This window comes from Bubalus bubalis, chromosome 10 (assembly GCF_019923935.1).
Source record: "Bubalus bubalis isolate 160015118507 breed Murrah chromosome 10, NDDB_SH_1, whole genome shotgun sequence".
NCBI lineage: Eukaryota > Metazoa > Chordata > Mammalia > Artiodactyla > Bovidae > Bubalus > Bubalus bubalis.
The window spans coordinates 2,509,798-2,529,800 of NC_059166.1; the positions used below are offsets into that span (position 1 = coordinate 2,509,798).

General features: G+C 55.4%; 1 protein-coding gene across 5 annotated transcripts in view; it reads left to right on the forward strand.

Annotated features, from left to right (window-relative positions):
- Positions 1–20,003, forward strand: part of RPS6KA2 (ribosomal protein S6 kinase A2) — a 331,893-nt gene that overhangs the window by 109,747 nt on the left and 202,143 nt on the right. The window contains exon 1 of one of the 5 annotated variants that reach the window (XM_044924010.2): positions 2,670–2,851. The exons of the other annotated variants lie outside the window; for them this stretch is intronic. Within the exon in view, the coding sequence (XP_044779945.1) occupies positions 2,801–2,851 (51 nt within the window). The 5' untranslated portion in view covers positions 2,670–2,800. Of the gene's footprint in view, positions 1–2,669; positions 2,852–20,003 lie in introns of those variants that run through there. 5 annotated transcript variants of the gene reach the window in all.

Here is a 20,003-nt window from a genome sequence, read left to right on the forward strand (position 1 = left end):
AGCAACACCCGCTCTGGCTCCTCTAGCTATAGATCTTCTTGTAAGTGTGAGGGGCATTTGTGTCTGTTATTTATGATCCGGTTGAGTTTATCCTAATTATTTGAGAGATGCGTGTGGTTCTATCCAGACACAGTGCTCATCTCTTATGTAAAATCAACTTCCGATTCCTCGATCGTGACAAACATGAGCCAAAATTCTTCCAAAAGCTGAAAATAATATCCAGAATTAAAGTTCTTCTGAAGACAGCAGTTAGAAGAATGGAAAGTAGATCCCTAAAACAAACGTTCCCTGAGAAAGAGATGCCAAGCTCTTCCATTTTTTAATCAGGTGCATTTCCTAGTCTTGTAATTTATTTCCTCCTCCTTTTGTTTTTCCTTGAGTGGAAAAAATTAACACCTTAAAGCAGAAAGGTATGCTGTAGGTTAATTGAATTATAGCAAAGAAATCAGAAGCTGCCAGCTTTTCTGAATTGTAATCACAGGAAATAAGCTTTGCATCCTTCTACGCAAAACCCGGGTTCTTTGATTTCCCCTGCCGCGTGTCACTTTTTCTTCTTCTTTGTGTTTCTTCCGTGAAGAAGTTTTGAGCAACTGAGGGGGATAGTTGAGAAGAAAAGGTGTGCTGTGTATGACACGGGGTCTGAGACTGATGGCCCCTCCGGAGGACAGCCTTCCTCCTGTGACACGGAGCTGACCTGTCTCAGCTCTGACGGTAGACTCACTCCCCTCCGAGGCTGTGCCACTGAAGAGCGTGTTGTCTGCAGTCTGGTCGCTAAGCTCCGTCCGCAGCTCGGTAAATTCATGTTCTTTACTTCCTCAGGAAGTTAATACTTACAGTCTTGGGATTTATAAGTATTGGTCTCAGTTCATGTGAATTGAACCCTGTGTGCAAGATAAGGGTGTCAGTCGGGTCCGTGGCCCGACCCCGGGGCCCACAGCGTAGCACAGGGAGATGAGCAACCCTCAGAATGTCTGGGCATTCCTGCAGTGACAAATCGGGAAAGGGGGTTTTAATCAGCACGCAGAACGCAGAGCCATGACATCTGCCCACGGGCAGGCGCTCCGAGGGCAGTAAACCCAGGCCGGTAACATGGGTGATAACAGGGCTTTGCCCATTTTGCGTGGCGCAGTGAGTTGTGGTTAGAAAGCACCTGTGGACGTTTAGCAGATTCAGAGAGACGCGCTTATCGGGCAGACAGAGCCGAGGGCCTGCGGCTGCACGAAGCTCCATGAGTCGTCGAGGGGAAGCTGATGGGGGGGCGGGAGGGGTCCCTCCGAGCAGAGGTTGGGGGAGACGGTGTGTTGAGGACGAGCCTTGAGGTCAGACGCTTCCAGGGCTTATGAAGTGGTTAGGGTGACAGAGTCCAAGGGAAGTAGCTCCCAGGAGGCATTCTCAGTGCACAGCTTAGGCGCTGCGGCTTCCTGTGGTCCTAATGAGAAGGAAAAGAGAGAATTGTTTCTGAAACTCCTATCTGGGGACTTCCCCGATGATCCAGTGGTTAAGACTCTGTGCTCCCAATGCAGGGGGTGCAGGTTTGATCCTTGCTGGGGGAACTAGATCCAACACGGCACACAGCTTGACCTAAAAAAAAAAAAAATTCCAGTCTGCTCCCACCAGTGGCTTTCCCAGGGAAGTTTGGGAAAGAGCAGTTGGGGAAGGCTGGAAGCAGACACCCAGGGGAGTGACACAAATCCCTTACCGTGGCATCAGGGGCAATTATTGAATTCCTTTATTGTTTCTTTTAAATTTCTTTATTTTTTAACTGAAGGATAATTGCTTTACAGAATCGTGTTAGTTTCTGCCAAATACCAACAGGAATCAGCCATAGGTATACATATGTCCCCTCCCTCTCAAATTGCTTTTATTTTGCTGCTTTCTCCTGAAATTGCTGCACCGATTAAGCTGTTCTTGGCAAAGCTCAGCGGCTGTGGCTGAGATTTCAAATTGGTGGCCGTGCTGTGCTAACCAGGAAACAGACGCCGTGAGGTTGAGTTAGCCCACCATGTCCCATGCTAATGGTATAGGTTTGGGTTTTTTTAAACCATATCATTACAAAACTGCTGGGGATGTTTTGTGAACAATTAGATGCTTGTGGCCACAGATCTGGAAAGAGGCTGTGCTCTCGGAGACTCAGGAGGGCAGCCTGGACGCGAGGAACAGGGAATCCTCCATGGCTTTGTGGTCGAGCTGTGTGGCCTCTTGGCTGAGTCCTCGCCGTGTTACATTTCTTCGGGGGAGGCACTCCCCAGGGTGCAAGGAGGTCGGTTTCAAAATGACAAGAGTAGCGTCTCCAAGAAAAAGATGCCTAGAAACAGTATCAACAGCGACATTAAGAATCCCTTTCTTAGCAGCCGCTTTGCAGCCTCCCGGGTGAGAGGAGGGACCAGGACACTGGATGTGGTGGTGGGACCAGTGCCCACCGGCCCAAGCTGCCCGCCCCCTTGGCTGCACGCCAGTGGCTCGCTCCGGACGGACAGGCTGGCAGCAGAGCAGGTGGCCAGCCTTGGAGAGCTGGCCACCCTGTGGAAAGAGCAGGCCCTATATTAAGCAAATGACCCCAGGGCGCTCGATTAAGTCAGTTACTAAACGCGGTTCTGACTTACCCTTGCCCCAAGGAAGCAGGGCCATGCCCTCGCTACCTCCCATCTTTGGGGTGATGCCCGCCGAGAACCGGCCTGAATGTTTACAAACGTCTCTTGGAGGTTCACTCTGTGCCACGTGGAGGAGTCAGAGCCTGCATGCCTGAGGGGAAAGCTGCGTGGCTCCCCGGCACAGCTGACCTCCCTTCCCAAGAGGGGACATGCTCTCCCGCCTGCGGCAAGCCTTCTCCAGAGTCTACGGGGCATTGCTAGTAAGTACCCTGGCTTGCGTCATGAAGGAGCCCTCGGGAGGGGCCACGGCTCTCTTTTCAAAACGATGCCCGGTCCTATATGGGAGCCAAACCAGCCGGTCACTTACGGTGATGGATTTTCAAAGGCATGCATGACATTTGTAAGCCTTTTTGCCACCTCTTCTTATTTTATCTGATGTGAAACTGAAAGCCTGATTTCTGAAACAGTCACTTTTATCATTTTATCTCCGTTTGGGCCCAGTCTCATTCCCCGTTATTTCTGCTCGCCTTTCCAAAACCTTCCCTCGCCGGAGCGTCCTGTCCTGCAGAGTGTTTGCCCTCTGTCCCGTTACTTGATCTCGTTCGTGACCTCGCTCACGCCCGGGTGCTCCCGTGTGCCTGCTCCCCAGCTGCGTGCTTGCAGGGGGCGTCCTGTGGTGTCACTCCAGTGAAGGTGACTTCAGTCTGTCTGGAGCTTGAGCATCTGGTCGGGGGAGCTGTGTTCACTCCTTCTCTGTTTCTCCCGTATTTCTCTCCACTTTCCTGTTTTATCCTACTTTTCTCCTCTCCTCCCTGCGCTCCCTTCCCTAAGACGGCAGGTCCTGGGGTGTGACGGTCGGCTGATCTGGGCCTGGTCTGGGGGCTTGGTCTCCAGGACCCTCACGCCTGCCTCTCCAGCTCCTCCTCTCACATGCCGTTTGCTGTAAGTGCCTCTCGGCTCACTTGTGGTTCTCTGTCCCGTTACTTGTCCCAGATCAAGGGGATGGTTTCACTGGTCAGCACAGCTTCCTGGAGCTTCTTGAATGCTGCAGGGTCCTGTGGCCTGGGCGGCTTCCTCCCGGCCTCCCGTGGTGGCCTGGGCGGCTTCCTCCCCGCCTCCCGTGGTGGCCTGGGCGCTTCCTCCCCGCCTCCCGTGGTGGCCTGGGCGGCTTCCTCCCCGCCTCCCGTGGTGGCCTGGGCGCTTCCTCCCCGCCTCCCATGGTTCTTGCTCTTCTAGTCTGTGGATAAGTGGACTTTCCTGGTGGCTCAGCAGTAATGAATCCACCTGCCCGTGCAGGAGATGCAGGTTCAATCCCTGGGTCAGAGAGATCCCCCGGAGAAGGAAATGACCACCCACTCCAGTATTCTTGCCTGGGAAATCTCATGGACAGAGGAGCCTGGTAGGCTACCGTCCATGGGGTCGCAAAGAGTCAGACATGACTTAGCATGCAAAACGCAAAACACACATGACTGTCACATGTCAGAGCTGCATACACGCCTATCACGACAGACGACAGGCTTCCCACTGGCGACGCCTGGAACTTATTTGTAAAGCCACCAAGAAAACACATAAACGACGCTGTTGATAATCATCGATACTGAACACTGTTTATAACCAAGTGAACCCCTATTTATTTAATGTTTTCAATTAATTTATTTAATGTTTTCAACGAATGTTCCTTATAAAACACAGCCATGGAGATGGGCAAGTCAAGTGGGAAGGCTTGTGAGCATCCGTCCACAGCAGGAATGTTCAGAGAGCAGGGAAAGGGCCACTCGTGTCTCCCCACGCCACGTGTAGTATGTCTTCACACATCCGAGATGAGGAGTGGCCGTGGAGAGGAGCAGTGTCTGCTCTGTAGGGCCTGTGCTCCCATTTTACAGATGAAAAGGTGGAGGTTTCTCCAGAGGAGGTGAGTCGCTCGGTTACCCAGATGGTGGTGAAACCGGAGTGCAGCCCACGCAGGGCAACTGCAGGGCAGAGACCCCCACCCCTGCCCAGGCAGCCCAGCCCCAGTGACAAGCCCCCACCTCCCACAGAGAGGGGAGCCATGCCCACACGCCCAGTGACACAGCCCCCAGGGGTGGGGCCCCGGGGTGCCTGCGCCTCTGATGCTGGGCAGGTGTCTGTCTTTAGAGGGTCTGAGGCCGTCAGAGCCGTCCACGGCCGTCACCACATAATACAGCATCCGGGCTCGTCAGCATCTGCTTCCCCCACACACCGGGGGCCCCGGTGGCCTTCTGCGCCGGCGGATCTGTCTGCATGTTAGCCCTGCGGCTGGGGTGGGCCGGGTCCCGGAGCAGACCCCGTGGAAGGGCGAGGCTGTGCTCTGGGTGCTTCCTGTACGCGTGTGGGAGCCTCTGGGCAGGGCCTCCAGCAGTGGAACTGACGACGGGCCCAGGGTGTGAGGTGGCCATGGGCGGGAGGGCTCCCTGACCCGGGCCGTCGTGTGCATGGGGCGGGGCTGTCCGGCGTCTCACCTTTATCCTCCCCCTCCACTCGGGCCTTCCCCAGACTGGGCACCTCCTAGGACCCAGAGAGGGGCCTGCTCAGGACTCCAGGCTCTGCCAGCCGGACCAGGGCTGCAGAGGTGCTGGTGGGCCCGCCCCAACTACCCATCAGTCAGCCTGGAGGCTCAGGACCAACTTGGCAGTGGCTTCCCCGGTCACCACCTTTCTCTGCAGCAGGGGGCGTCTTCCAGAGCAGATGGACACCCACCATCCCAGCACCCTGCCCGGGGCCTGGGCTCAGCCCCTGGAAGTGAGGGCCTGGAAGGTACCAGCTCCCTGAGCTATGAGTGGATGGTTCCTTTAGAGGTACCAAATATGTGTTTAGGAATTATGCGGGGTGCTCATTTAAATGAACTTATTTATAAAACATGTATGGATGTGAGAGTTGGACTGTGAAGAAAGATGAGCGCTGAAGAATTGATGCTTTTGAACTGTGGTGTTGGAGAAGACTCTTGAGAGTCTCTTGGACTGCAAGGAGATCCAACCACTCCATTCTGAAGGAGATCAGCCCTGGGTGTTCATTGGAAGGAATGATGCTAAAGCTGAAACTCCAGTACTTTGGCCACCTCATGCAAAGAGTTGACTCATTGGAAAAGACTCTGATGCTGGGAGGGATTGGGGGCAAGAGGAGAAGGGGACGACAGAGGATGAGATGGCTGGATGGCATCACTGACTCGATGGATGTGAATCTGAGTGAACTCCAGGAGTTGGTGATGGACAGGGAGGCCTGGCGTGCTGCGATTCATGGGGTCGCAAAGAGTCGGACACGACTGAGTGACTGAACTGAACTGAACTGATTTATAAAACAGACCTATAGACATGGAAAACAAGCTTACAGTTGTCGAAGGGGAAAGGAGCAGAGGGAGATAAATTAGGAGGTTGGGATTAATATCGGTGCTGTGCTCAGTCACTCAGTTGTGTCTGACTCTTTGTGACCCCATGGACTGTAGCCTGCCAGGCTCCTCTGTCCATGGGATTTCCCAGGCAAGAATACTGCCGTGGGTTGCCATTCCCTTCTCCAGGGGATCTTCCTGACCCAGGGATCGAACTGGCATCTCTTGTGTCTCCTGCATTGGCAGGCGGGTGGTTTACCACTGAGCCTCCTGGGAAGCCCATAACATACACACACTACTATATATATGATGGGCTTCCCTGGCAGCTCAGCTGGTGAAGAACCTGCCTGCCCATGCAGGAGACACTAGAGATGCAGGTTCGATCCCTGGGTCAGGAAGACCCCCTGGAGAAGGGATAGGCTACCCACTCCAGTATTCTTGGGCTTTCCTGGTGGCTCAGCTGGTAAAGAATCTGCCTGCAATGCAGAAGACCTGGGTTTGATCCCTGGGTCGGGAAGACCCCCTGGAGGAGGGTGTGGCAGCCCACTCCAGTATTCTTGGCTGGAGAATCCCATGGACAGAGGAGCCTGGCGGTCACAAAGAGTCAAACGTGACTGAGGGACTGAGCACGTATATAAGATAGGTGACCAACAAGACCTATTGTATAGCACAGGGAACTCCACTCACTATTTCGTAATAACCTACAAGGGAAAAAAATCTGACGAAGAATAAATACATATGTATGTATAGCTGAATCACAGTGCCGTGTGTCTGAGACTGAAGTAATATTGTAAATCAAGGGTGCTTCAGTTTTTAAAAATGGATGTTGGATGTTGTCCGACACCTTTTAGCCCCCAAGAATATGGGGATAAGGGAATGCACGTGGCTCCTGGCAGCTGAAGCGGTCGTATCTGCCACCCGCAGCTCTCCCACAGGGTCTGGGGGCGAGGGCACAGCGGGAAGGGCCTGCCCGGGAGGCGCCCTGGGGAACTGCCATGACGCTGGCCGGGCTCAGCCTCCTCTGCATCCTCTGCTTTACCTGCTCATCCAAGTAGAGGGTGGGGGGTGTTCCCACGGTGCCCGTTTGTGTTGCCCTTTTCCTCATCAGACAGAGGGGACGCACGCAGTCTGTGTCGGAGGTCTGAATCGGAGATTTCCCTGAAAACCTCATGATCTCTGTTCTCAATCCCAGGCGCCCGAGTCTGAGCATCTCTTCCTCTGAATTCAGGTGTGAGTTCTGTTTGCAGAAGGGGAACCACTCCTCACGCAGCAGGAGAGATGGTGTAAATGCACACAGAGGCGGGAGGGACCGGGATGGGGAGACCAGCGGGTTTGTGGCATGAAGCCTTAGGAGCGGCCGCCTTTCTGCCCAGAGTGGAGTCTGGGGACGGCTCTGATGCCGGCAGGTCTTGGGAGGAGCACAGAGGAAGATGCTGCCCTCGGGTGGAGCCGGCTTCCCTTGCAGTGGTTCCGGGCGTTAGGACCGAAGAAGGTGAGAGCTGCGTCTGCTCACCTGAAGCGCTCGTCTCCATCCTGACGCCCCCGTGGAAGCCGGCCGGGCAGAGCCCCTTTCTCAGGAAACGTGGGTCGTTGGACAGGAACGGCCGAGGTGAGCAGCAGCCCGTTTGGCAGCTGCTTCTTGGAGAAACAGGGATCGGGGATGCTGGGAGTGTGAGCCACGGGATGCTGGGAGATGCTGCCCCGTGGGCAGAGGGGCCCTGTCTGCTCAGAAAGAGCTGAGCCCCGTGAATGCTGGGGGATTGCACCCCGAGCTGGCGATGGGGAGTGACAGTGCGCAGCGGTGTCTGGAAGCACTGGCGCCCATGGGGGCCTCCTCGGTGTTCCCAGAGCCTTAGCTCCCCGACCCGCAAGCTCTTCTTCAGGAAGACATGCAGAGGAGGGGGGCAGAAAGAGTCTGGGCCTGGGGAGGCGGGGACTCTCTGTGCAGGAGGTTGGGGTCTGCGGGGGGACAGGGTGCCCTCAGGACCCCCAGGACTGTCCCAGGGGCTGGACTGGGTGCTTGGCCTGGGGTCCCTCCTTCCTGGAGTGGCAAGACCAGTGACGTCCTTGCCCTTCTCACCGCACATCTCTGTCCACCTGGCGGGTCGGGGCATCTTCCTCGGCCTTTGGCCTCCACCTCGAAGGGGTTCCCTCTGCATCATGAGCCCTTAGCTGCTTCCTCAGGCCCAGGTTCTCTCGATGACTGTGACTTCCTGGGACTCATGTGTGCATGGGTGTGCAGGTGTGTGCAGCTGTGTCCATTCAGGTGTGCAGGGGGTACCCACAGCTCACGCTCCCTGGACCCCTGATCCCCGTGCTGGTCCACGCCCTCACCACATTTCACTTCCAACCTCTCTCTTGCTGCTTTCATGACAAATACGTTCTCACCCCAGTGCGTGCTGCTGCGTGCTAAGTAGCTTTGGTCGTGTCCGACTCTTGGCAACCCTGTGGACCGCAGCCTGCCAGGCTCCTCTGTTCATGGGGATTCTCCGGGCAAGAACACTGGAGTGGGCTGCCATGCCCTCCTCCAGGGGATCTTCCCGAGCCAGGGATCCAACCCGAGTCTCTTACGTCTACCTGCATTGGCAGGTGGGTTCTTTACCACTAGCGCCTCCTGGGACGCCTTCACCCCAGGTCTTTCCCTAACTCACTGACTCTGTGATGTTAGCAGAGCCAGTTAGTCTCTTTGGACCTTAGATTTTGTATCTGGAAAGTGAAGTTGAGGTAAAATCCAAGGTTCTTTTTTTTGAATTGATGGATAGTTGATTTAGAATATTGTGTTAGTTCCAGGGCTATATAAAAGCAAATTGGGGTTTTTGCAGATTATATTCCATTTTAGGTTATTACAACATATCAGGTATAAACCCTTGTGTTTTACAGTAAATCCTCGTTGCTCAGAGATCTAAAATTCTGATTCCTCGCTTAAAAGACAGGCAGTAGCCGTGCGCCAGGCACTGTCCTGACTGCATTCCACACGATGATTCGTTTATTCCTCCTAATTCTCAGGAGGGCGGCACAATTACTCTCCCGTTTCACAGATAAGGAAACCGAGGCGAGTGTGTCGGTGGCTGTAAGCTCATTCCCAAGCTCACCTCGAGTACGGGATCGTGTCGGGCAGCTGACCCGGGCATTTCCTCTGCCACCCCAGCTGCACTCTGCCAGCCTCTCCTGAACCGCCCCCCCACCCTGTCCAGGTGCCATGTCACCACCTGCCCCTTGATCAGCTGTCTTTCTTCCCTTCAAAACCCGGTGGTGAATAATCACTTCTGCCCGTTGCCGAGGGGCCACGAGTGGGCGTGGTGGGCATCCCTGAGCACTGACTTCGGACCAGGGGTCACCGCCAGCCTCTCCAGGAGGCCCTGCCCTCCGCAGGGGCGAGGCTCGCCAGTGGGAATGCGGTGTCCTGGCGGGGACCATGGGGGGAGGGCGCAGCCTGCCCTGGGCTGGTCCCGGGTCTCCCCGGTGCAGCGGCTCCAGCAGACTCAGGGTCCTTCCCGCCCCCAGACGCCCTGGTGCATGGCCCTGGGGAGCAGGGAGACACCGGTGGCTCTGAAGGTGGGCAGGAAAGGAGAGGGATAGCTCCTCCACCTGGCGCATAGTTCCCTCCCCAGCCTGGGGCCGCGCCCTCCTCTCCTGCATTCAGTGCCCCCCACCTCCTTCCATCCCCCCAGCCGGATCGTCCCAAGCCCGGAGGTCTGGACCAGGGATGAACCCCTCCCGCTAACGGGACCCTCAGGTGCAGGCTGGCATCCTTGGTGGTGAGCGCACATGCAGTCCACACTCCCAAGATGATGCTGGGAACACGGTTTCGCGGCTGCGCTTACACAGACCCAGACAGTCTTGCACGCCGGGCGGCGTCACGAGCCTCCTGCCGCGTGCTGAGACGCTGCTTGCCCTCTTCCAACAGTCCCAGATTTAGTTTCTGTGAGTGTGCTGTGTTCGCTTCTTAGCACAGAAAAATCAAAGTCTGAGAAGCCACATCTGAACAAATAAAAGTGATTGGGCTTCATGCAAATCAAACAATCCCGCAAACTAGCTCCCCAGGAAAACAAACACGGTGACGTCAGCTGGACATCAGCAGTTTTATCAAAGTTTTTGAGAAACTCCCTCTAAACCACCTCCATCTTTTCAGTTTAGAGGCAGGAAATCCCACGGCCTCTGAGAGTCTGGCACTGACTCCCGCAGCAGCAGGGGGCATGCCCAGGTCGGGACGGGGCTACCGGGCTTTCAGGAATGGTCTGTCAAGAACCCCTAGTTACCCTCTGTAAGAGTGGCTTATACTGGGTAAACTGCTGAGCGTGTGGCTGTGCGGTGGGGTCCACAGCGTCATGGCCCTTGTCTGAGAGCCAGGCGTGAAGAGGGCGCCCACCTCTCAGCCTGAGGGCTCCGCCGAGATAAGCCAGTTGCCCTGGCCACCCTGCTCCAGCCGCAGCAGGTGCCCAGCGGGCAGGGCTGTCATGATGGAGGCCTTCACAGCGTCAGAGCCGGCGGCGGGGCTGCTCTGAGAGGTGACCTGCAGTGGCCTCTCGGTCCTTCCCCGCTCTATGTACACATGGTGGAAACACAGACGAGAGACATAGTCTCCGGCAGTCCAGGCAGACTTCCTGGAAGAAGTGGTGTGTCTCACGGGAGAAACGGGACAGGCCAGCAGGGAGCAGGCAGGAGCACAGGAGGAGGCAGGCTGGGGCGCCCGGGGCCGTGGGTGTGCCTGGGTCTGTATGTGGGGGCCAGGCTGCGTGCTGGGGGTGGCGGTGCTCCAGCATGACCCGAGGGCAGGGGGGAGACGGGGCTGGGGTCTGTCCTCTCTGGCTCTAGCAGGGAGGGAGGAGGGGCAGGAGCATATGGTGGCGGTGACCAGGGCACCATCACCTCCGTGGCCCTCAGGGTCCCGTCTTCCTGTCCGTGCGTTAAAGCCTCCGTGGGCATCTTCCCAGGGGCTGAGCAGCAGGCCCTGCAGGGCGGGGGCCGCTGCCCCACGCCGACGTCTCCTCTCCCGCAGGACCCCTCTGGGGAAACCGATGGAGCTGTTTCCATGCCCTCCTCCAGGGGATCTTCCCGACCCAGGGATCGAACTTGGGTCTCCTGCATTGCAGACAGATTCTTTACAGTCCAAGCTACCACGGTAAATTCAAAACTAATCATTCACACTGAGACAGTCTGAAGCGCTTCCCATCTCTGGAGCACAGGGAGCCAGGACTGTAGATTGTGACGGACTCTGTGAGCAGACGTCTGTACCCTGTTCACTCCTTGCTGGATCTGGAGCATGGTGTTACCTTTCCTGCTTTGTCAATGCTTTCTCCTAATTAAAAGGATTTGTACATGGAAATCCCCTGAGGCTCTAGACGGTGATCTGCAGTAGTGTATTTGTATAGAGACACGGTGGCATCACCGACTCGATGGACATGAGTTTGAGGAACCTCCGGGAGCTGGTGATGGACAGGAGGCCTGGCGTGCTGCAGTCCACAGGGTCGCACAGAGTCGGACACGACTGAGCGGCATGACTGACTGATGGTGTTAGTGGTGGCAGGGGATGTGCTGGCTTCCGTGTTCAGCCTCGCCTGCGAGGCTGGTGCTAACAGAGGCCCTCAGGGAGCCCCCAGTGGGTGAGGGACACGGGGCTGCGGTGAGCGGGGGGGCCCCCCTGCAGGAGGGCGGCTGGATGACCTCAGGGCCGGCCTCGTCAGACCAGCGGCTGGGCTGGGTGTCCACCCACCGCCAGGCCTTCCTTCCCCCCGATCCCTCATTGAATTTTCTCATTTATCTGTTCACATTTTAAATAGAGCCATGTGGCTCTGAAGCCCACAATAGAAGGGACTTCCCCGGGGATCCAGTGGTTGGGAGTCTGCGTGTCCACTGCAGGGGGCACGTGTTCCATCGTGGGTCCGGGAACTCAGATTCCACATGCCTTGCCGTGCAGCAAAGAAAGAAAGCTCCCGATAAAGTCCTTTCAGGAGCGTCGGTTACAGAAGGCCGAGTCTTAGGACATGGTGGAACCACAGCTGTGTTTCTTCTTGAAGTAGAAGGTCAAAGAACATTCTGAGGACAGACCCACAGGGGGGCTTATTTCTGGTTTCTGATTTCACTTTGGAGCGTCTGATAGAGTATCTTGTTCTAGGTGTCAAACGACCCCAGTGTCTTTCATGTCAACTCTATTTTTCTCAGTGTGCCCCACCTGGCTTAATCTCGGGGTCCCGTTTATTCCCCAGCTGATAATTGAGACCCGTTCTCTCTCTCTCTCGCTGAGACAGACTCCGGGGAAGCCCCAAGGCCCTGTGCTCTGGCCCTGCCTCCGGAGCCCGCCTTCCCTGCCCGCGGTCGCCGGCTCTCCTGGCCTCGTCCATGCAGGGCCGGCACTCGGGTGGGGGCTGCAGAGCCCTGAGCTCCAGCGGAGGGGAGATGATGCGCTGGCTCTGATGATGTGAGCTGAGGGTCAGCCATGGGCAGCGATGCTCATGGTCGTCTGGCGGCCTCTCGGCCGCAGTGCGTCATTAAATTAACGGGGCTGAAAGAAGGACAAGGCGGTGATGCGCCTTTACGTTTATTTGTGCTTTTATGTTCTCCAGTTCGTTACTGAAGAAAGAGGAGAAGCTGCACATTTTATTGCCTGTGTTTGTTCAGTGGAGGTTTACTCTGGAACGTATTCCGGGGGTAAATAGCCCACAGGTTATACGTAAGTCAGCATCTGAAAGCGCTTAGAACTTTACTTAAGCATGAGCAGAATCTCATAATTAAACAGTACACTGCATAGGCCATTTTTCTTCTATGGTCTTATTTATCATCTAAGATTTAAACCTGAGCCCCAACCTGAGAGAATGGCCTAGTGGGGCGAGAGGCACGCAGCAGGAACTGGGTGCAGAGTCCCCTCCCCGGACCTCTAGCCAGGGGCCCTGGAGCAGTGTTAGGTGTCGGGGGTGTCAGAGCCCCAGCTCCTGGGGGTCAGGATGGAACTTTTGTCTCTGAGACAAAGGAGCAACCCTGGGGCAGAAGCTGAGCAGCAGCGACCTGGAGTCTCGTGAGGAGGGGCCGGGAGCCACGCAGCATGGGTCCCTCTTGGGTGCCCAGGAGCCCAGGTGTAAACAGCAGCAAGAAGGCCAGGGCAGTGCCAGGGAGCAGGTGAGAGTGAGGAATTGAGCACAGCCCCACTGGGCAGGGGACGGGCAGGTTGATGGGGGCTTGGCGCCTGCGTCAAGACAGAGCCTGGACGGGGGCCTGGCTTCCGAGGAGCAAGGACTCGGCCTACATCACTGCCGCCCAGGCTGCCAGGCGCACCTCGCTCTGCTGGGCAAAGAGGGGGCATGCGGGCCCACGGAATCTTTTTGTCTTAGAATGTGATGTCTATTTCTTGTCCTCAGATGATTCTTTCAACTGCAGGACCCTGAGCTGCAGAGTCTTGCTTGTACATCTTCAGGTTTCTCTGCATCTGGTAGCTATTTTGTGGAATAGATTCTTTTGTTGTTGTGTTAGTCAGTAAACAACTGCTGTTGTAAGCCGTGTCTGACTCTTTGTGACCCCAGGGACTGTAGCCCGCCAGGCTCCTCTGTCCATGGGATTCTCCAGGCAAGAGTACTGGAGTGGGGTGCCATGTCCTGACCCAGGGACTGAGCCCAGGTCTCCTGCATTGGCAGGTGGCTTCCTTTCCGCTGAGCCACCTGGGAAGTCATTTCCTTCTCCAGGGGGTCTTCCTGACCCAGGGACTGAGCCCAGATCTCCTGCATTGGCAGGTGGCTTCCTTACCGCTGAGCCACCTGGGAAGCCCACAGATTCTTGTGTTCTTGCTCTGTGCTCACTTCTGGCTTTTCTCTTTCACTCCTCTCCTGTCTTTAGTCTTAACTGTGGAACAAAGACTTACTTAGAGCAGCGACAGGTAAGAAGAGACAGAGGAGACAAGTAACCGACAGGGGAGGAGAACACTCCTGGTTCCAGAACTGCTGAGTCGGCCCAGACGAGCCTCCCATAATTAGGGACAGGAGGAAAGTGCCCCAAGGCTGGAGCATTTCTGATTTTCCGCTGGAGAAGCTTGGCCAGCATGCTGGTTGCAGAGTGTCCCGTGTTACTTTTTCACTCTCTTTTTGGCTCTGTCCTGCACATTGTCTCAGATTTTCTAGGTTTGCATTGTCTTAGATGGCAAGTCTAGGTGAAAATATTTATAGTCGTCTCTCCATCTCTGTAGGAGATTGTTTCCACAACCCCTGCTCACACCAAAGTTGGTGGATGCTCAAATCTGTTATCTAAAATGGTGTAAGATTTGCATATAACCTACATACATCCTGCCATATACTTTAAGTCACCTCTAGATTACTCATAATACTTAATACAATGTAAATGCGAAGTAAATAGTTGCCAACACTCTGCAAATCCAAGTTTTCATTTTGGGAACTTTCTGTAATTTCTTTTTTTTTTTTTTTTAGTATTTTTAATCCACAGTCGGCTGGCTGAATCCAAGGATGCACAATGCATGGATAGGAGGGTAGAGCATACTACATTTTTGTTGTGTTATGATTTTAAAAGCAATGTCTCCCACTTGATTGTCTTTTTGTTTTCAGTTTTATTCTCCAGACTTACTATTTTGTTAGCTGTTTGTGCTGGTAGTTGCTCAGCCAGGGTTTGTAATATGAACTAAATCCTATAGAATTAATATTTGTGGTAAAAAATATATGCCTTTATGTACTAATGGCAATGATCCAAAAATTTATTCTAATGAATAATAAACTCACTTGTGGAAAAGACCTCCAAATGTACGCAGTTCCTAGAGTTTCAAGCTGTTTTGCCACACTTGAGAGATTCATTTGCCGTTACCCAACATTTCCCAGGCACTTGTGTGTTGCATGTGGCGACCACGGTGGGCAGGGGCTGCAGCAGCAGACACAGGGAGCTGGGGTGAAAGACCGCACTCTGATGGCTGGTCAAAAGGCCCTCCTGCCAGCACCGAGAACTGCACTCACTGTTTCCTTTAACGTTTATTTTTATTTATCTGTTTTTCGCTCTGCTGGGTCTTCACTGCGGCGAGGGCTTTTCACTGGTTGTGGCGAGCGGGGGCTTCTCTCTAGTTGCCGAGCTCGAGCTCCTTATCACGGTGGCTTCTCTTACCGCAGAGCATGGGCTCAGTGGTTACAACTCTCAGGCCCTAGAGCACAGGCTCCGTACTTGTAGCCCTTGGGCTTGCTGGCCCTTCGCCATGTGGGATCTTCCTGAATCAGAGATCCAAGCCACGTCTCCTGCACCCGCAGGCGGACTCTGTACCGCTGAGCACCAGGGAAGCCAGCACCTACTCAAGGTTAGTAAACGAGAGTGATGTGGACAGGTTCATTGTTTAAACTTCTCTCTGATGAGACCTCGTCCCTCCTCCTGTGCGTCCCTCCTGCGGGTCCCCGTCTCTCTGCTCACGGAGGTCCTGCCCGCTGTGTGTAAAATCCAGCCAGGCACGAGGTGGTTCTCCAGTGAGGGCAGCTGGTGCCGACTGTGCCCAACCTCGGCACTGACCCGCTCCCCGGGGAAGCAGCTGTTGAGATTCTCAGGAGTCCTGTCTGCAGCAGGTTATACATTCTCACCCTAGGCAAGCAACCATGTGGAAATTCCCCCGAGTTCGGGAGAATTGAGTCCGTTTGTGAGAGGAGAGCTTTTCCCCAAGTTAATTAAAGTTCCACTAGAAGTTCTAGCTCCGTTTTCTCATGTGCTGGACTGGGGAAGAAGCCCACCAGGGTTCCAGGGTCTGTCCCACCCCATGACCCAAAGGTGGAGGCGATGGGAGAAATAGTTGCATCGTGGTGATCAGCCTTGGCCTTGATCGTGCTCAGGGGTGCAGGGGACCTGCAAAGGTATGCACTGAAGGAGCTTGAATCTGATTGGGAGTAGCCATGTAGACTCTCAGCGGTGTTCACACCCCAAGGCCACAGGTGGTGAGTAGGTGAGGATGAGGAATCAGGAAGTGTGATACAGGCAGGGAGACACCGAAGATTCGAGGAGAAGAAGGACCAGGATCGAACTGCACTTCAGGAGACTCGTCTGCCCCATTCCACAGACCAGGGACGGCTGTTTGAAAACCTCTGGAGAGAAGACGCGGAGGAGGACTGTCTGAAGCTGGCCCACCCTGGAGGTGTCCTCTGTGAGCAGTGAATTCCCTGACGGAGGGGGGAGCCAGTTTGCACTCAGCTTTCTGTCCTTTCCTGGAAAGAAAACCAAACAGGGACCTCAGAGAAGCAGATGGGCTCAGGGAACAGATGAGGCCTTGAAACCAGAGAGATTTGAGGAAATGTGGCACCAAAGGCATAACTAAATGGGATGGAATGAAGAAGGACTAATTGAGGGAGGAAAAAGCCTTCTTTTAGACTTAAAACATTTGCTGGGGGGGGGAAAACACAGAAAAAATAGGACAATGCTGAGGAGTTCACCTACCATCAAGAAAAGAAAGACAGAAAAGTGTGATTGAAGGGAGAAGAAAGTTCATTACATCTTCCTCTGCCATGTCGGTGAGTCCATGGCATTCTTGACTCACCGAGAAGGAAGGGACCTGTCCACATCTGTAGAGGGAATTGCCCAGCAGGGCTGAAACCAGAGCCTAGTGACGCAGGCCCAGGGGAGGTGCTGGGGCGTATGGGCAGAGTGGGGAAGCACGGGGTGACCTTGGAGCAGGGCTGGGAGGCGAGGCTGGGGGGCTCAGGGCTACAGGTGCTGGGCGGGTGGGGCCGGGTCCCCGTCCCTGGGTATAATGAGGGGCCGGGCTCCCTGGGCCGGCCCGGGAGTTGGGGCGCTGTGTTTCTTCCCGAGTCCTTTCCCAAGGAGGAGGTGGGTGCTGACCCCAGGGAGCTGAGAGGGGCTGGGGTCCCGGAGCAGAGGAGGAGCTCTGGCCCCCCGGGGCTGGCTTCTCTGTTAGCTGGAGGCTCTTTCCCTGTGTCTGTTTGTGTCAGAGTGCTTTGCAGAAACTCGAGTTCCAGCAGTCTTCTTTGGGGGTACGGTGCTCATTCCTGGTTCACGGCCTGCTTCTCTAGAGGGGGAGCTCTGCTTCCCTAAATAACTCCTGAGCGGCCCCTAGACTGCTCACACGGCATTTCCTAACTCCCAGCCCCTCTCCTCCGCCACCTCCTGCTCCCCCCACAGCCCGCCGTCCTGTGCCCGGTGGGCTCCACGGCCGCTGTCCCCTCAGACTCGGCATACGGACAGCTGGCATCTCCCTGCCTCCCTGGAAGGGATGGAAGTGAGGTGTCTATCCCTCCACCAGCCGCCCCCCGGGGACTGGCCGGGCAAGGGTCCCCCCGAGAGCCCACGCTCCTGTGTGTTCAAAGCACCGTTGTCCCTGATCAGAGGCAACACATCTTCAATAAAGAGCTTTCCTGCTCCCCAGAAAGAATTCCCTGAACACATGACGTTGTTTTCTTTAAAAAAAAAAAAAAAAAAAGCAATCTCTTTATTAACCTGGATGCTATAAAAGGTTGTCTTGGAGAGGAACTCTCGACATTTCTGGTTTTGGACTCAGGGCTGTGAGACCTCTGGTGCCCGATTTTCTTTATCAGAAAGAAGACCTGGGGTTGACCAGTGCTCTGTCCCCGAGAGGCACCTCTGCTTGGTGCCCCCAGGCACCCCTTGTGCACAGGAGGCCGCAGCACGCGGCGTCCAGGGCGAGGACCCTCGGGGTGGTTTTCTTGACCTCGTGGCGACCTTTTAGGACAAGCACATTAGGTCCCAGTGGGCCAATCAAGGCTATTTTCAGCACAAACAGAAAGGAAACGGTGCTGCCTGCCTCAGAAGCCTGCTCGAGCCTCACACCCTCTGCTTGTGTGCTAGGCCAGCGTGCACCCTGCCCAGCGGCCCTGCAGGTGCCCGGAAAGTAGGAGCGGCAGACCCGAGCGGAGGGGCCAGGAATGTGGGGAGTCACTCCAGAGGCGCGAGTCCAGGGTCCCTGTCGGGGGGTCAGGCGGCCAGGGAACAGTAGGGAGCGGGTTCCCTGTGCTACCCCCCTGGTTTGGCGAAAGGGGACAAGGCTCAAGCACCAGGGACGGTGTTTCCCAGGGCCTTTCCCAGCCCAGCGTCCAGCTCTCAGGGCGACTCCCAGAGGTCCTAAGTATGAGGGAGGCGGAGCACAGGCTGGTGAAGAGGGGTCCTGGGGCCCAGGACCCACGTGGCCAAGGCCCCACGGGAGCCCTGATAGTAAGTGCGTCTGACAGCTGATGGGAGGTGGGAGGAGGTGGGGAGAGGGGCTGTCTGGTGCCACCCCCCCCGCCCCTTTCCGAGGGTGCCTCTCCCCCCGCCACCCCTTTCTGAGGGTGCAGCCCCCCTCCCCCCGCCCCTTTCAGAGGGTGCCGCCCCCCCCCGCCCCCCGCCCCTTTCCGAGAGTTCCCAAAGCTGGGGCGCAGGAGAGCAGGGGCCTGCTTCTGCAGAGCCTTCAGCTCAAGGTGAGCATTCCTCTCTTGCCAAGATGTCTTCTCTCGTGAGGGACAAGGCCTCCCTGCCTCCACATGCAGAGACCGCCCCCTTCTCCAGACTGAAGGGGGACCGCATGTCTTGAGATGCCCCGACATCCACCAAGCTGACCCTGTGTGAGCCTGGGGCCTGGTAACATGCTCGCTCCCCTCACAATCACAACAGATCATTGACAGGAGCGAGCAGTTTCCACTTCTCTTATCTAGGATCAAGGAAAAGACGTAGGGAGATCCCGTTGGAATCATTGTCCGAAAATGAAAGGTCACTCTCACTCCACCACCCTCAGAGAACCACAGCTCGGTGCTCACAGAGGGGGAATTCAGGAAATATGGGGATTTGGTCTCTTACTATTTAGAGCCTGTGGGTTAATCAACAATGCTTATTGTCTGGTATGAAACTGTTAATAACAGACGAGGGTTATCAGCTGACTTTCCTTCCCTGCTTTGAATGCGGGAGAAATCTCGCTTGGGTTCGGGATTCCTTCAGGGTTTGCACAGGGCGTGTCTCCTCTTCCATCCTGCCCTGATCCCCAGGCCCCTGATCCCCAGGCCCCCGATCCCCAGGCCCCAGATCTCCAGGCCCCCAATCCCCAGGCCCCTGATCCCCAGGCCCCCGATCCCCAGGCCCCCGATCCCCATGCCCCTGATCCCCAGGCCCCCGATCCCCAGGCCCCGATCCCTAGGCCCCTGATCCTCAGTATCAACCTCTGCCCTGAGGATCGACCTTCCTGATTCTGCCACATCTTCTTGTAAATCTGAGCCTTGGAGAACTCTTACCCCGGCTCAGACTTTGGGGGCTGCTGGCTCACACATGTGCAGTTAGAAAACCCAGCTTGCCCCTGAGGTTCCCGCATGGGCAGGTCCAGCTCTGATTCTGCCTTGCTGGGCAGCGCCTCCCGTTCAGCCTGTGTCTTCCCCCAGACTTCCCATTTCTCCCTTCACTCAGTTGACCTCAGACCCCAGAGATGAAGGCAGATGCTGCTGATGCTGACGTAGCATCCTGAGGCTGGGGGATGCCTTTTCTCCACTGTGACAGCTCGGCTGGGCTGGTACAATCCAGCGTGAAGGTCTGTCTTTCCATGTTGAGGAGCCTTGTGCTCTGGGGTGGTCGTTTCTCCACCGTCCACACGCCACTGGGAGCAATACTGCCTGCCTCAGGATTTCACACCCAGAAACTGAAGTTGTTAATAAAAAAAGCTTTCTACCTCACGCAGCTGCAGATCAGTGTGTTGTGTCCAACTTTATGTAGAGATGGTTACCAGACACAGAAGCTTCAATGTGGCACGGATAGAGCGGATGAGTGATGGATAGAGAGGATAGAGGGGATAGAGTGATGGGTGAGCTGTGTTCCCTCTGCCTGAGTTTTAACAGCTGAGTTGCTCAGAGTCTCATAGGCGTCACTGTACTTGATTCAAACCTCTGTGACATTTCACTCAGCAGCGTCTCTCAAAAAAGGAAACAGGATGTTTTCATTTAAGTAACACTTTGGACCCTTAGTGAAACTGTAGAGAAATGCCTTTCATTTCTATCATCTTTAGGAACTATAAGTTGCCACATTTCAAAAGTGCAGGTAAAATCGTGAATAGAAGGCTCTCAGAGCTCACATCTCTGAGCTTTTACATGGTACACAATTGCCTTCTTTCCTTGGGCAATCTT